Source organism: Cnephaeus nilssonii (genome assembly GCF_951640355.1).
Source record: "Cnephaeus nilssonii genome assembly, chromosome: 11".
NCBI classification, from domain to species: domain Eukaryota; kingdom Metazoa; phylum Chordata; class Mammalia; order Chiroptera; family Vespertilionidae; genus Cnephaeus; species Cnephaeus nilssonii.
This window is the reverse complement of record NC_137082.1, coordinates 38605189-38621180: the sequence shown is the minus strand read 5'-3', so window position 1 is coordinate 38621180 and position 15992 is coordinate 38605189. Positions and strand designations below refer to the sequence as shown.

The following is a 15992-nucleotide window of genomic DNA, read 5'->3' as shown; positions in this document are numbered from 1 at the left end:
ATCTTTTGTTATAGCATGCTAAATATTAATTTTACTATTTTGTTTCCATATACAATTATAATCAACAGTGAGATTTTAATTCTTTAACAAAAAAATCTTAAAAGTTACAGAACAATCATAAATTTATTGATTATTAAAATCACTTTGCATAGTTTCAGTTTACATGATCACTTTTAAACTGCTGCACTACTATGCAATGCAAGGACTGCTGTATTTTTAAAACAGAAAATCTATTAGGATATACTTTGCATTGAAATATCTAGCAGTGATTTGCATACAGTAGCTATCTAATTAATGGATAGTGTGAAGTATGACCCACATAGAGATTTAACCACTACACTTAGAATTTAAGCATAAGAGCAAAAAAAAGGGAAAATTTGTATTATTTTGTTCACTTCCAAATATCTAGAAGAGTAGTCAATAAACAATTGTTAAATATATTAACTAAAGTAAAAAGAATTATAAAACTTGAATCCTTTATTTTTCAATCTCTCATACAAAAATGCCTATAATAATAAAAGCGTAATATGCTAATTAGACCGGATGTCTGAAGCCGGGTCCCAGGTGCAGCTGGAGGGAAGCCTGGTGCCTGCAGCCAGGGGAAGGAAGGCCTACTCTCTTGTGCGAATTTCAGTGCATCGGGCCTCTAGTCCTACCTAATAATAGACAAATATGCAAATTGACCATACCTCCGACACACCCCACAAGCCACACCCACCATCCAATCAGATCGAGTATGCAAATTAACCCATCCAAGATGGCTACAGCCACAGAGAGCAAGGTTTCCCAGGCAACAGAGGGAAATAAGCTTTCCGCCAGCCGTTGCAGGCCTAAGCCTCCACTCAAGCTACAAAGTTTCAATTATAGAAGGTAAACAAATTCAAACAGAAATGGGGGCAGAACGGAGCTTGAGAGAGCAGGCCAGGGTTGCCGCCGGCAACAGGGGAAGCAAAGCTTTCCGCACACCCTGGCCGGGACCACCGGCTTAAGGCAACAAAGTTTCAATTATAACCCCAACAGAAATGGCTGCCGCCGTGGAGGGAGCCCCAGGCTTGGCTCTGCTCCAGGCTACAAAGTTTCAATTGTAGAAGGAAAATAAATTCCAGATACCAGGGCCTCCGCTTGGGTTGCCAGGGGGCGTGGCCAGCCTGCAAACCACCACAGGCCCCTCACTCAGGCCGCCCCACGCCCCAAGGGAACCCCACCCTGATCAGGGACACCCTTCAGGGCAAACCAGCTGGCCCCCACCCCTGTACCAGGCCTCTATCCTACCTAATAAAATGGTAATATGTAAATTACCATCACTCCGCTACGCCCAGGATTGGGCGAGAGGGAGGCGCAGGGGGCGGGACCCGGGGTGGCCGGGGTAGCCAATTGGGCCGGCAGGACGCTGAGCTCGAGTCGCCAGTGGCGGCGTGAGCTCAGTGTCTGCGCCATGGCTGTGCTGCGGAACAGAAGGGGCCTCTGGGGCAGCGAGCTCACGTCCCGCCGCAGACCATCTAAAGCGGGGGAGCTGGGTGCCTGGTGCACCAGCAGACAGGCACCCAGCTCCACTGCAATCGAAAGCGAAAGCGTGTAGGGGACCCTACACGTGCATGATTCAATCATGCACTGGGCCTCTAGTTTATATATAAAAACCACACATCACTAAATACCTCAGGACACTCAGAACCACTGAATTGAGCACTGGCAGGCCCCTTAGATCAGGGGTGGGGAACCTTTTTTATGCCAGGGGCCATTTGGATATTTATAACATTACTAGAGGCCTGGTGCACAAATTCATGCACAGGTGGGGTCCCTCGGGGTGGCCTGAGGGGATTGGGCCAAAACCCGCAGTCCAATGCCGCCTGCAACTCCTACCTGCCACTCCCACTCATCCTGGCCCCACTGCACCTGTTGCGGGCTCATGCCCAATCAGTGCCTATAAGGAGAGGCTTGCACTGCTGCAGCAGTGCTCACCAGCCATGAGCCCTGCGTCAGGAGCCTTCCTGAGGGGAATGGCCTGCAGGATTGGGCTGAAACCAGCTCTCCAACATCCCCTGAGGGGTCCCAGATTGCAAGAGGGTGCAGGCCAGGCTGAGGGACCCCACTGGTGCACGATCGGGGCTGGGGAAGGACCGCAGAAGGGCTCCAGGGCGTCTCCGGCCCATCTCAGTCCTGATCGGCTGGACTCCAGCAGCAAGCTAACCTACCAGTTGGAGCATCTGCCCCCTGGTGGTCAGTGCACGTCATAGCAACTGGTAAACCGGTCAACCGTCTGACCCTGGTGGTCAGTGCACATCATAGTGAGTGGTTGAGCGGCCTTAGCATGTCATTAGCATATTACGCTTTGATTGGTTGAACAGTCTACCGGTCACCGGACAACCGGACACTTAGCATATTAGGCTTTTATTATATAGGACTCGAGGGCCATACAAAATTATCAACTTAAACCTCAATCAATAAAGAAATTAAAATAGCCAAAACCAGTTTGGCTCAGTGGATAGAGCGTCGGCCCGCGGACTGAAGGGTCCCAGGTTCGATTCCGGTCAAGGGCATGTACGTTGGTTGCGGGCACATCCCCGGTAGGGGGTGTGCAGGAGGCAGCTGGTCGATGTTTCTCTCTCATCGATGTTTCTAACTCTCTATCCCTCTCCCTTCCTCTCTGTAAAAAAATCAAAATATATTTTTTTTAAAAAAGTAAAATAAATAAATAAATAAATGTAAATCCTGAATCCTCCCCACCCCCCACCCCCAAAAACAATTAGCCTGCGTTCCCAGCTGGCATGACTCAGTGGTTGAGCATCAACCTATGAACCAGGAGGTCACGGTTCGTTTCCTGGTGAGGGTACATGTCTGGGTTGCGAGCTCGATCCCCAGTTTGGGGTGTGCAGGAAGCAGCAGCTGATCAATGATTCTCTCTCCCTTTCCCTTCCTCTCTGAAAGCAATAAAAACATTTAATTAACTCACCCTTACTGCCTTGGCAGGGCCAGACCAAATGATTCTGCAGGCCTTATAAAGCCCTAAGGTCAGACATTCCTTACCCCTGCCTTAGATAAACCCATGTCTTTACTTTCCTCATCTGATTTTTCATGAGACTATCAAAAAACACAGGCCGTGGTTTGTTCAAATGTCCAAAGTCAGAGAGCTCATTGGTCTGGGTCCTACAGCCAAGTCATCTGCACCCTAATTTGGAGCTCCTTTAAAAAAAAATAATCTAGCCCTGGCCGGTTTGGCTCAGTGGGTAGAGCGTCGGCCTGCGGACTGAGGGGTCCCGGGTTCAATTCCGGTTAAGGGCACATGCCTGGGTTGCGGGCTCGATCCCTGGTGGGGGGCGTGCAGGAGGCAGCCAATCAATGATTCTCTCACATCATTGATGTTTCTATCTCTCCCCCTCTTCCTTCCTCTCTGAAATCAATAAAATATATTAAAAAATAAATAAATAATCTAATTCTCACTTGAGGACATGCTTAGAGAGAGGGAGGGAGGGAGAAAGAAACATCAATGTCACAGAGAAACATTGACTGGTTGCCTTCTGCACGTACCCCAACCTGTTATTGAACCTGCAACCCAAGTATGTACCCTAATCAGGAATCGAACTGGCAAACTTTCAGTGCACAGGATGATGCTCTACCAACTGAGCCACTCTGGCCAGGCTGGAATTCCTTTTACCACTTTATGCTGCCACTCACTCACAGACTGAAATCAAACTAATGCAAATAATTTTAGGACCATTTCTGTCCTTTGCCATTCTGATGGAAGAGGGTGCAATAATAGGAGGTAACAATTATCATCCTACTTTTCCAGTTCTCACCTATCTCCACTTGGAGGACCTACTAGAAATGAATTATTCATCATTTCCCCCATAGGATTCCTCTTTTCCTGCGCTACTTATTTCTATTATGAACACTTGCACTGGTCTCATCTTCCAAGTACAACACCTTGGAACCACCAGAATCTCTCCCAAAGTCCCAACTTTTAGCAGATTCCACAGCTCTGAGGGGTATCTTACGTATCTCCTCTGCTCCTTCCCATAGCTTCTTACCAGCAATCTGCCCTATACCAGGTCTTGTCCAGACCACTATCCCAATTGGTCTCCCTGACTCTAGCAGCTCTTTTTCCAACTTATGTTAAACTAGAGGCTCAGTGCATGAAATTCGTGCACTGGAGGGGAAGGGTCCCCTCAGCCCGACCTGTGCCCTCTCACAGTTCAGGAGCCCTGTGATCAATCGCCCACACCGAGGGAGGCCCCGCCCACCCAAAGGCCTGGGCCTCCCTCATTGGGGCAATCATGGAGCGCCCCCCCCCCCCCCGATTGATTGTCCCACCAGCCGGTGGCCTGGGAGTCCCTCTGCAGGGCGATCATGGGGCAATGGCCAGGCCCCCAACCAATTGCATGGCACCCACCTGGCCTGGCACCTGTGGGTATCATAGCATGGTTGTCCGGATGGTCGTCCCGCTGTTCAGCTGATTTTCATATTGTGCTTTTATTATCATAGATTAACCTTCCTAAAGCTGAGCTCTCACCCCATCGTGCCTCTATTAACCTTTTGCACTCAGATGTCGAGTGTGACTCGACACGGTTAGCATTAAATCCCGAGTAGAAGAAAAAAGCAAGCGAGTGCAAAGGGTTAAAAAACCTGAAATGGCTGGCTACCCAAGTGCAAAGCTTCCTTACTCATGGTAATGGTAGTATCACCTTAAGTACTCCCTCTCTCTCTCAGGCATCATCTCCCTCTAACTCCCACAGCACTTGGCCATTGCTACTTTGCATGGCCACTGGCAGACACTGACCTTACCTCTGATAGAAACATTAAGTGTCTATTATTTTCCATCCCTGTAATACCTAGGCAAGGGTCAACACACTGAGCTTGAAACTCGTTGAAGGCAGAGGATGCACAGAACTCGGAAAACGCCAGTGGAGTGCCAGAAGTGACTATCACTGCGTTCCTCTACACAAACAGGACAGCCGGCTTTGGTAACTACCCTGACTCATCTGTATAAAGTTAGCAGTCACAATGCCCAGTATTCTCAATCTAGTCAGACAACCATTAAAAATAACCTAGGAGCCCTAACCAGTTTGGCTCAGTGGATAGAACGTCGGCCTGCAGACTGAAGGGTCCCAGGTTCAATTCTGGTCAAGGGCATGTACCTTGGTTGTGGGCACATCCCCAGTAGTGGGTGCACAGGAGGCAGCTGATCAATGTTTCTCTCTCACTGATGTTTCTAACTCTCTATCCCTCTCCCTTCCTCTCTGTAAAAATTCAATATATTTTTTTAAAAAATAACTTAGGAAATCTGTCAGTCCCCTTCCTACATCTAAATCTAGGATAAGGCACCTTTCCCCTATCAATTTGGCTTCTGATCACAGTTTTTATACTCCCTTTTTATTCACTCAAACACTGTTACAGGCAAGGCAAACAGACACCACAAGTGACCCAAATCCTTCTGTCTTCATACTGCACTCCTTCTCTCCTATCCTCCAACCTGTCTCTGTCTCCAGGGGAACTTGTACTCAGCTAATTTTCAAGTAATCCTAGTTACCTAAGTGTTTATGATATACCTCTTGGAGACCTGCATTTTGGTAGATTTTCAGACATTATGGCAGACCATGAAACTAATTTTAAGTCAAAAAGTTAGCATAAAGGTTCTCAAATCACATTACATTATGTAGTCATCTGCTTGTAAACCTGGATCTCCTAGAGAATGCACTTGATATTTTCTAGGGCAAAGAAAAACCCACAAATTTTATATTTCTTTTATAATGAGAAAAGATCCAGGAAATATTGTTTGCAACAGCTTCCTTATTCTTTGTTCCCTCCTTGCAAAATAAAGAAAAAAATCTGCAACAAACAAAGGGCTGACATTTCAGGCAGTTCTGAAAGCACTTTACCCAGATTATCTCACTGAACTGAGCAGCCAGGTCCAGACTTGAACATGGGAAAGCTGGGCCTAGGACTTGTGCTCTTAACCACTATGCTTTCAGATAGTCTTGCACAAAATCTGAGAAACTAAAAATACTAATTAAGTCTCCTTCTATTTTTGCTACAGTTCATACAGTATTTAAAAACTCGGAATATTAGATTACTAGAGACCCAGTGCACAAAATTCGTGCACTGGTAGGGTCCCTAGCGGCTGCTGGCTGCTGGCTGCTGGCTGCTGGCTGCCGGACGGGTACTCCCTCCCTTCCCTGGGCCACCTGCGGCCGCTGGCCAGGGCCTCCCTCCCTTCCCCCAGCCAGCCCCAGCCCCACCCCCTGGTCGAACTCCCAGACAACTCCCAGTTGAAGGGACAATTTTCATAGGATTAGGATAGGGGGACAAATAAAAGCTATATCATGACTTGATTAATAACATCTTATCTACATTATCTCAAATAATGCTCACAACAACCCTATAAGGTATAACTATTAACAGCCATTAAAGTACAGTGAAGAACCTGAGGCCCAGACAGGTCAAATGCTGTGCCCAAGGTCACAAAACTTGAAAATGACAAAGTTGGGATTCATACTCTGGAAGTCTGATGTCAAACCCCTGCTCTGAATAGCTAAGCTAACCACCCTAAGACCCAGGAAAGGTAGGTGGCCTGCTCATGAATTCATACCCTAATTCAAGTCTACTGTGCTTTTAGAATGAAGCATGGTATAAAGAACACAGGCTTTGAAGTCACATAGATCTGAATTTGAATTCTCCATTATCAATTATATCTACTTAGACAACATTACTATACCCTTGTGAGCCTTAGTACCCTCATCTGAAATATGAAAATAGCATGAAGGTTCTCAAATCACATTACAAAATGTAGTCATCTGCCTATAAAGTTGTGATTTAATTCCCAAATTAAAAGAGTAGTTGTAAGGAGCTAAAATAAATTACTATGAAACGCAGTGAGCAGAGGCTGGTACCTAATATATGCTCAATTAAATGCTATTTCCTTTGTATCTGCCTTTCCTTTCTAAATCCTTCTACAACTATACAATAATGTGTGGTTCATTTATGACCCGTTCAGTCAAGCAAAAGCATGAGTATTCCCAAAAAGAGAGGCAACCTTAGAACACCTGGTCTTGCATCTGGGGAGACTGGTACATAACTCAAGAAATCTCTAGTTCTAAAACAAAATTCCTAATTTCATGCATTCTCCAATGTTAGAACTGTCAATGTTCCACAGGAAAAATTTATTTCAGAGATAAATTCTAAAGTTGTCTAAAAATAAAGAACTGCCCATAAATTAAAGCTGAAATATAAAAAGACTATTTAAATTTACAAACAAATTACTGGAGAAAGCATCCATATTTTGAACGGATTGTGGTAAAATATTCTGATAACTCAGGTCCAAAGAAGACAGTGAAAAGACAGAGTGACTGACTAGGACTAATACACGTTGGAACCTTCCAAGGTGTTTTCGTCTTTACAGAATACAGGAGAAATTATCTTTAGCATTATCCTCCACCCAGAGGAATACTGCCTCCCTTGTTGTTAATATCTAGATGTTCAAAAAACTGAGAAACCCAGTGAAGCTATTTTCAAACCTACCAGAGCCACAAATTCCCCCATTTGTCTGGCTTCTCTCTGAGTGCAGAACTATTTCTCACTCTTCTCTCCTCCTATAGCATAGCTGTTTAGTCAAAGCACATGTCTGGCAAGTGCTTGTTGACCTGAAATTCAACACTTAGCTTCAAACATTGTATTTCAGAGCTCTCCTACTTGCCCAAAGGTATTTTAAAAAATTAGCACTGTTTACCAATGAACTCTGAGGCAGAGTAAAGATTGCTAAATAATTCCTCAACACTGTGCAGAATACCACCAAAGGACGCAATACAAACATCACCAGATTCCGAGGTAGGAAACATCTTGCTTTTCAGGACCTACTGTGCAGAGTGACCCCAAAATGGTTGTGTGTGTTGTTTTTTTATCAATTCCAAGTAAAACAACAATGACCTGCAGTCTGAAAACATTTATATCATTCTTAGGGAGCCTGTAACCTCTAGTTTCACAGGAAAGCTATCCTCCCTAAAATACATATAAACTCAGATCTGGAAGAGATCACAGAAGTGATCGAATGAATGCTATTGCCGTGGTTGTATTCTACAGCAGAGGCATGTAAGAAGTACAAGAGGAACACAGGGGGAATGGCTCTAAGTGCTAGAAGAGCTAGGGAAGATGTCAGGATGAGAGTGGCAATTCTTGAAGAATGAGTTCACCACACAGAGAGAAAGGGGTAGAAGGACATTTCAGGCAGAGGTAACAACAAATGCAATGGAAGAGGCACCAGTAGAGCACCCAGAGGGAAAATGGTTTGGTGTGGCCAAAAGAATATGGTATATATAAGGGAATGACAGAAGAATCTGGAAAAGTAAACTAGCTCAGATTCTAAAGGGTCCTACATAATTTATTAGTACTTGGACTTGATCCTCCAGGCAATGGGTATGTGTACAGATCAGGTTGTAGCTTAGAAACATGTCATGCCAACTAGAGTTGAACAACTAAATAGAAGTCAAAGAACCAAATAATGTTTGTTCTTATCTTTAAATAACATAAGCTCTTAAGGACTTGGCAAAACTCACTTACATAGATGTACACACTTCCCAAGCATATCCTGAGTTCAGTAGAGACCAAAATCAATTTTAGACAGAAAGCTGACAATCATCAAAAGTATGATCCAAAACCACATCAATATTTAATTAAACCAAGTTCTAAAAGGGCTAAGGGACTTATCCACGATCCCAGAGTATTCAGTGCCAGAGCTAGGACGGAATCTTCGTCCAAGGTACTTCCTAGTCAACTCTGAAAAACTTTGTTGTTCCTTTCCCTGGTGCACAGAAACTGAAAGGCAGGAGAGCCAAGGAGGGCACAGAGCAAAGTTAGGGTGTGAGATGAATAGCATGAATACTAGAACCAGGCTTACACGCTGCGAGCACTACATAAATTCTCACCATCATTTATGATCATCTCTTTGAAGAATCATATAATCGCTGGTGGTTCACAGCAACCCCCACTGCAGCTTTTCATATTTGATTCGAAAGTAGGCAAAGACCAAGAGCTGTAAACATGTGGTGATGTTTCTACCTTTGGGGGGAGGGCTCTTGGAGTCCTCCATAGACAGCTTCAGCTGCTGTATGAACTCGCCGCCATACACACTTCTTTCTTGCCAGATGTTCAGCAATCTTTCTAAAGGTTTTTTACAGCCTTCATCTGCCTCTCTGCCCAGAAAAGATGAAAAGATATATATAAGCTTATGATTTTTTGTTTTTAATTTAGATGTACTTTTTTAAAAAATCAACAACTGACTAAAATATTTACACATTTAAAAACAGAAGGAAGAGTAAGGTATATTTTGTGACAAGTGGATACCCAAAACTTGAACAGAAAACTACATTCTTCCTGTGGCGGAATGAGAGAGATTATATGGTAAAAGTAATCTGTGTCTTTTATCCCCTTTGAAAGATGGGCAACTAAGACAAAAAGTCAATGGCTGATTTTTACAGACAGAATTATCAAAATTTGATACTATCAATCAAATCTGCCCAACTGCTGCCTAAGTGCCTATAGATAGCCTCATTACTGCTCTCCCTATCAATCATGACAGCTCGCTTTTTAAGAAGACATTAACTGAAATCTAGTGCCAGACATTCTACTGGAAACTAAAGGGGACCAAAACTTTTAAGGATAGGAAAAAAAAAAAAGATTTTAAAAAAAATGTTTAAAATGGGGAATAAATTCAGTACTACTCATCAATGCTAAACACACCTCTACATGTATAAATACAGTCATATACACTGGTCTCAACTTTAAATTAACTGCTTCACAATTATCTTAATTCTGGGCTAGGTCTATATTCCATGTTCACACAAAGATAATCTTAAAACACACTGAGCATAATACAATCCTTAGTAATTTAGATAGTTTTTCCTGACATATTATACTCTTGAAACAGATGGTTTTTCAATGAGGTGACTGTAACTAGCATTCAGTGTGAATCAATAGCTTACCTAAAATGAGACAGCAAGTGGAAGAGTGGGGGAAGACTTTCTGAAAGGAAACAAATTCCCTCATCATCCACCTGTAACTATGAATTTTTCTGGTCTGTAGAGCTGTCTGGATGTCAACGATCTTACACTAAATGACTTCAAACAAGAAGAGATACCCTGACTTCTTCATAAGTCAGTATCTTTAATTTAATAGGAACTTCATCCCAAATCGAGATGAGAATTTCATCCACCCTGAGCCCTGACAGCACTTTTCTCAAACTTATGTTAATACTCATGGTGAGCCCTGGCCAGCTTGGCTCAGTGGATAGAGCGTCGGCCTGCGGACTGAAGGGTCCCAGGTTCAATTCCGGCCAAGGGCACATGCCTGGGTTGCAAGCTCGATCCCCAGTGTGGGGGCATGCAGGAGGCAGCCTATCAATGATTCTCTCTCATCATTGATGTTTCTATCTCTCTCTTCTTCTCCCTTCCTCTCTGAAATCAATAAGGAAATATATATATTTTTTTAAAAAATACTCTAAGTGAGGTAAGCTTTCAGCCTAATCTGGTCAGACTTATATGAGTTATGAATTATCGGTGTCAAATTTGACTGAATTGGGGTTAAAATACTAAATCAGAGTACACACAAATCAATTTGTTGTTGTTAAACCTTTTTTTTTGTTGTTGTTAATCCTCACCCGATGATATTATCCCATTGATTTAGAGAGAGTGGAAGGGAGGGGGAAAGACAGAGAGAAACATTAATGTGAGAAAGACACATGGATTGGTTGCCTCCCGCACACAACCTCACGGGGCCCAAACTCACAGGGCTGGGGATCGAGCCTGCAACCGAGGTACACGCTCTTCACTGGAATCAAACCTGGAACCCTTCAGTCCGAGGGCCAGTGCTCTATCCACTGAACCAAATCGGCTAGGGCAAACCTTTTTCTTTTAGTCAGAGGTGAGGGTAAGAAAAAATTCCACTAATAGTTTATAAAACTTAAAGACATGAACTAATTATTTGATATTGGTATAAAACACTTTTACTCCATCTTCAAAATATATCTAGAAACAAATTACTGCTCACCTCTTCCTCAGCTATCAACTTGGTCGAAGCCACTATCATCTCTTGCCTGATTACTACAATATAGCTTCATTACTGGTCTCCCAGATTCCATCCTTGTCCTCCTACAATCTATTGTCGAGCTTAAAAAATAGAATTCTAGCTTCTGCGATAATGCGGAGGATGTCACTCTTGCTCAAAACTTCCAGTTTGTTCTCCCTCGGAATAAAAGTGAGAGCCCTTATAAAACCTACAAAGCCCATTATTTATCTGGCCTCACCTTTGACCTCCTCCCCTCAACAGCTACCATGGCTCTCCTGCCTCAGGGCCTTTGCACTTAAAGTTCATTTTGCCTGGAACCACATTCCCCCCAGGGTGGCATGGCTCATTTGCTCTCCCCCTCTAGGTGTGGATTTACTCCACAGCAACTTCATAGTGAGTCCTTCCCTAATGCCCCTATTTAAAATTACACTCCCCACCCCTATTTAATTCTTCTCCGTATTACTTATCTTCTGATATGGTATATAGTTTACTTGTTTTTTGCACTCTTTCCATTTGAATGTAAGAGCAGGGATCTGTCCCACCCCACCCCTTTGCTATCTCTACCCTAGAACAAGCTCAACAAATATTTGTCTAATTGTAATCTTTTTTAAAAAATTTAGATAGGTTTCAGTAAGCCATACAATTAGTTAACTTAAAGCAACCATCCTACTACATCAAGGCAATTCATGCCAACATCAGACATCAACTAAGCACTCACCTGCTCATTCATTAAGGTTTATGAAATACTATGCTTGGAATACAACGAATTAGGCCTAGGTCCTGACCTCTAGGGCTCGATCCAATAGTCTTTCACCTTTCCATACCCTACCTGGGGCTTCACATTCTAGCAACACTGGACCATATATATTTTCTACTCAGAATTTGCTCTCTCTTGTACATGTGCCTTTGTTCATGCTATCTCCTCTCCTTTGAATGGAACCCTCAAAGTATTAAACAAGGTGAAGAGGGAGAAGTTGTAAGTGATTCAGGTGGCTTAAGTAATAGCAGAAGAATCTAGAGGGTTAGAATAGAATTAGATTATAGAAGGTCCTGAATGCCATTTTGTGGCCTTTATCCTGAAGACAAAGGGAGTCCCTGATTTGATCAAATGTATGGTTTAGAAAAATAGTCATTACAATTAACCAAATAATAACTAATCAGAACTTGGTACTTTTAACATAAAACGTGTTCTCTGCAAATTCTCCTTTCACTTAAAAGAAAGATAAACCTTAATCATGACAACCAATTCTTACCTAGGATTTAGTTAAAAGGGAGGGGAGTGTCACTACACCAACCCACCCACCATCTCCGGGGGTATTTGGGATTCAATTAAGACTTTTAAGACTGATTTAAGCACAGCTTCAGCCACATCATTATACAATGGAAATTGATGCTCAAACCTGTTATAACCTGAAGACATTTTCAATAGGCTTTCACCACTAAAGGCTAAATCCAAAAGGGGGCTCTAGTTTAATTGGTGAAGGTAATTAACCAGGGCTATATTAAGTCAAGGTTTTGCCCGATAAGTTTCAAAGTTACAGATAAAATAGTCAAGAAATCTTTTTACTGATGAGATTTTGCCATAAGTAGCTCTAAAAAAACTGAAGGCACTTTAGTACCTAGAACTGAATACAACTAAAGCAATAAAGTAGTATTTATAACGAAAGAAGTTATCTTTTCATGGTGCACTAACTCGGTTCTAAATTGAGAAATCTTTAACTAAAGAAACACCAAAAAATAACTGCCACTAATCAATGAATAAACTGGAAAGTGATAATTATATACATAACTTAGTATGTTGAACACAACTTAGTACTATATATTTTAATTCTGATTATAAAATGAATCACTGTAAAATTGATCTAAAAAGTGTGTATTATACACACATAGGATTGCTGCTTGGAGTGTCAAGCCAGCTTGGGGCCTTTTCTTCCTCTGCAGTTTTAATGGCACTTCCTTGGTACAACTACTCTAATTTCTGTATTTCTGTCTTATCCCATGTACAGTAGGCCTATGGTAGCCTACTAAGGGCAAGAACTTTTTCAAAGTATCCCAACACGTCCAATAGCACCTCATGTATAGTTGGAGCAGAAATGTTCCTCTGCAACTGTTAACACAGAAAAGAGTTAACACAGCAAGCCTGCGACTGCTACCCTTAGAAAGGCCTGCTTACAAGGTTGGCCCTTGGCAGGCATCTGGGAACTTGGGTTTCAGAAGTGTTCCTGCCATTTCCTAACTAATAAGGGTGGTTTACTGTGCCTAAATTATTTGTGCAAACAATATGGTTTATGCTGAACACCTGCTTTCTTTCTGAAATATTGGCAGAGGATGCCTGTGGCCAACCACAATAAAAATCCTGGGCACTGAGTCTCTAATGAGCTTCCCAGGTACACATTTCACATATGTTGCCATAATTCAATGCAGGAGGAATTAAGTATGTGTCCTGTGACTCCACTGCAGCGATTTTTAACCTTTTTCATCTCATAGCACCAATAAACTAATTACTAAACTTGTGTAGCACACCAAAAATTGTATTTTTCCCATCTGACAAAAACATAGGCATAGCTCTGGCCAGGTGGCACATTGGTTGGAGCATTGTCCCATACACCAAAAGGTTGCATGTTCGATTCCTGGTCAGGGCACACACCTAGGTTTTAAATTTGATCCCTGGTTGGGGTACCTATGGGAGGCAGCCGATGTGATGTTTCTCTCTCTTCCCCCAAAATCAATAAAAACATATCCTCGGGTGAGGACTTTAAAAAAAAAAAAGTGTAATTTTGATTCATTCACAACAGCGCCTATTGTTCTGTTGGCTATTGTCACTTTTTAATCTGACAATCTAAAGGAAAAGAGGTCAGTGTCCTTGACTAATCAGGTATTGCATGTTTTAAAATTTTTTGTGGCACATGGGCTAAAAATCACTGCTCTGACGTGAAAGGGCTCTTGGAAGCTTACACTTAGTCTCCTCTGGACTTCATCCCATGCACCTTTTCCCTTTACTGATTTTACTTTGTATCCTTTCTACCTGAAACCACCAAACCGAGGAGTGGTCTTTGGGACCTGTGACACAATGGTAAATAAATATGTATACAGTGCTAACTCCAAATTTGTCTCCAAAAATTAATTCCCTACTGAGATTCAGATGACAGGCATACTTTTGAAATATTGTGGGTTTGGTTCCAGACCACTACAATAAAGGAACCATCTCAATAAAGCAAGTTGTATTCTTTTTGCTGGTGGAGGGCCTTGCCTTCAATTTGTAAAAAACTCAACATCTGTGAAGCGCAATAACGCAAAGCACAATAAAACCAGGTATGCCTGTATTTTATCCATCTGCCTATCTGGCACTGCCCCTTTGAATGTCTACCATCAAACGTAACATGGCCAAAACAAAACTCTTGATTTCCTGTACCATACTGTTTTCCCAAACCTCATCTCCGTAAGGGTGCCACTGGCCACCCATTTACGTCAAAACCCCAAAATAATCTTTGATTTCTGTTCCCTCACTACCAACTCCTACTCCACTCCCACCAGCCCTACCAGTTTACATTTGGGGGGGTAAGGGGAGCAAATCCATCCACAAAGTAAACAATCAATAAACAGAAGCTATTATTAATCTTCTCACTGCTCCAGAGTCCTAGCTGATGTCACCTCTAGTCTTTACTAGAGCAATACCCTCTCCAAATTAATGTCCCTGCCCCTCACTTGGCCCTTATAACCCATTCTCCAAAGCCAAGCTGAAGGGATCTTTAACAGTGTGAGGGAGTATATCCTTCCCCTGTATAAAACCTTTCAGTGATTTTGAAACACTTTCAAGGCACCTGCCTACCTCTCTGATATCATCTGGATGCCACAATTCCCTTTGTTCATTGTGTTCTAACCACACTGGCCTTCTTTCTGATCCTCTTACCATGCCAAAATTATTTCTACCTCAAGTTCCTACTTTACATGATTACCTCAAATGTCACTTCCTGAGAGAGACTTTCCTTCACACTAGAAAAGAGCCCTCTCCAGAATGCCATTTATTCTATTAATGTCCACATTATCACTCTCTGAAAGTATCTTGTTCATTTATTTGTCCTTATTTATGGCTGCTCCCCATTGTCTGCATCAGTTCTGGGTGCACAGAAGGCACTCAAATACACGTTGAATGAAAGAAAACTAAGGTGCACAACCATCTCCAAACTGAGGAAACAAGAAGTCATTTGTGTGGGAGAAAAGTTCAAAGTCTGGTTAATTAAACCGCTATTCAAATTAAACCTACCCCTTGAGTTTGGCAGCTTTCTGACTTGAAAGGGTTCATTTAGGAAGTTTGGGGGTGAGGGAAGAGGTAGAAAAGTATCATAGACTAGAGGCCTGGTGCATGAAATTCATGTACTAAGCGGGGAGGTGGGGCGGAGGTCCCTCAGCCCAGCCTGAGCCCTCTCGCAGTCTGGGAACCCTGCTTCTGGCTGAGCGCACTGACCACCAGGGGGCAGCTCCTGCATCTGCTCCCTGGTGGTCAGTGCGCATCATAGCGACCAGTCATTCAGCCTTTTGGTCTATTTGCTTATTACCCTTTTATTATATAGGATTCCTAATCAATTCTGGTCAATAGTAATAGGTCAATTACCTTTGTTCATCAATTGGCCAAAGGAGAACCATACAGAGAGCACTTCTAACTATTGATAAGATACATTAGTATTGAAGTGGAATGGCTGGCCTTTCTGTTCTAACAATGGTAGGGGGAGGGGGCTTGGAAGCATGGGGATCCCATATATAATACCCAAATAGGACACTAAAAGAACTAGAAGAATGCAAATAATAATAGTACTACTAATAATGAAATAAATAAATTGGGGATTTTTTTTTTTTTTTAATTAAAAAGGACCAGGTTTACTTCCTCACAATGCCACAGTTCCTCCTAGATAGGTCTTAAGATGTTACCAAGTAGAAAAGGGATT

General features: G+C 42.6%; 1 protein-coding gene across 2 annotated transcripts in view; it reads right to left on the bottom strand.

Moving 5' to 3' along the window:
* The window catches only part of RPRD1B (regulation of nuclear pre-mRNA domain containing 1B), a 61650-nt gene that overhangs the window by 35590 nt on the left and 10068 nt on the right, over window positions 1-15992 (bottom strand). For both annotated transcript variants that reach the window (XR_013814153.1, XM_079783648.1), the window contains exon 3: window positions 9046-9179. Coding sequence is in view for 1 of the 2 variants with exons in the window: in XM_079783648.1 (XP_079639774.1) it covers window positions 9046-9179 (134 nt within the window). In the remaining variant the exon portion in view is untranslated. The remainder of the gene's footprint in view (window positions 1-9045; window positions 9180-15992) is intronic.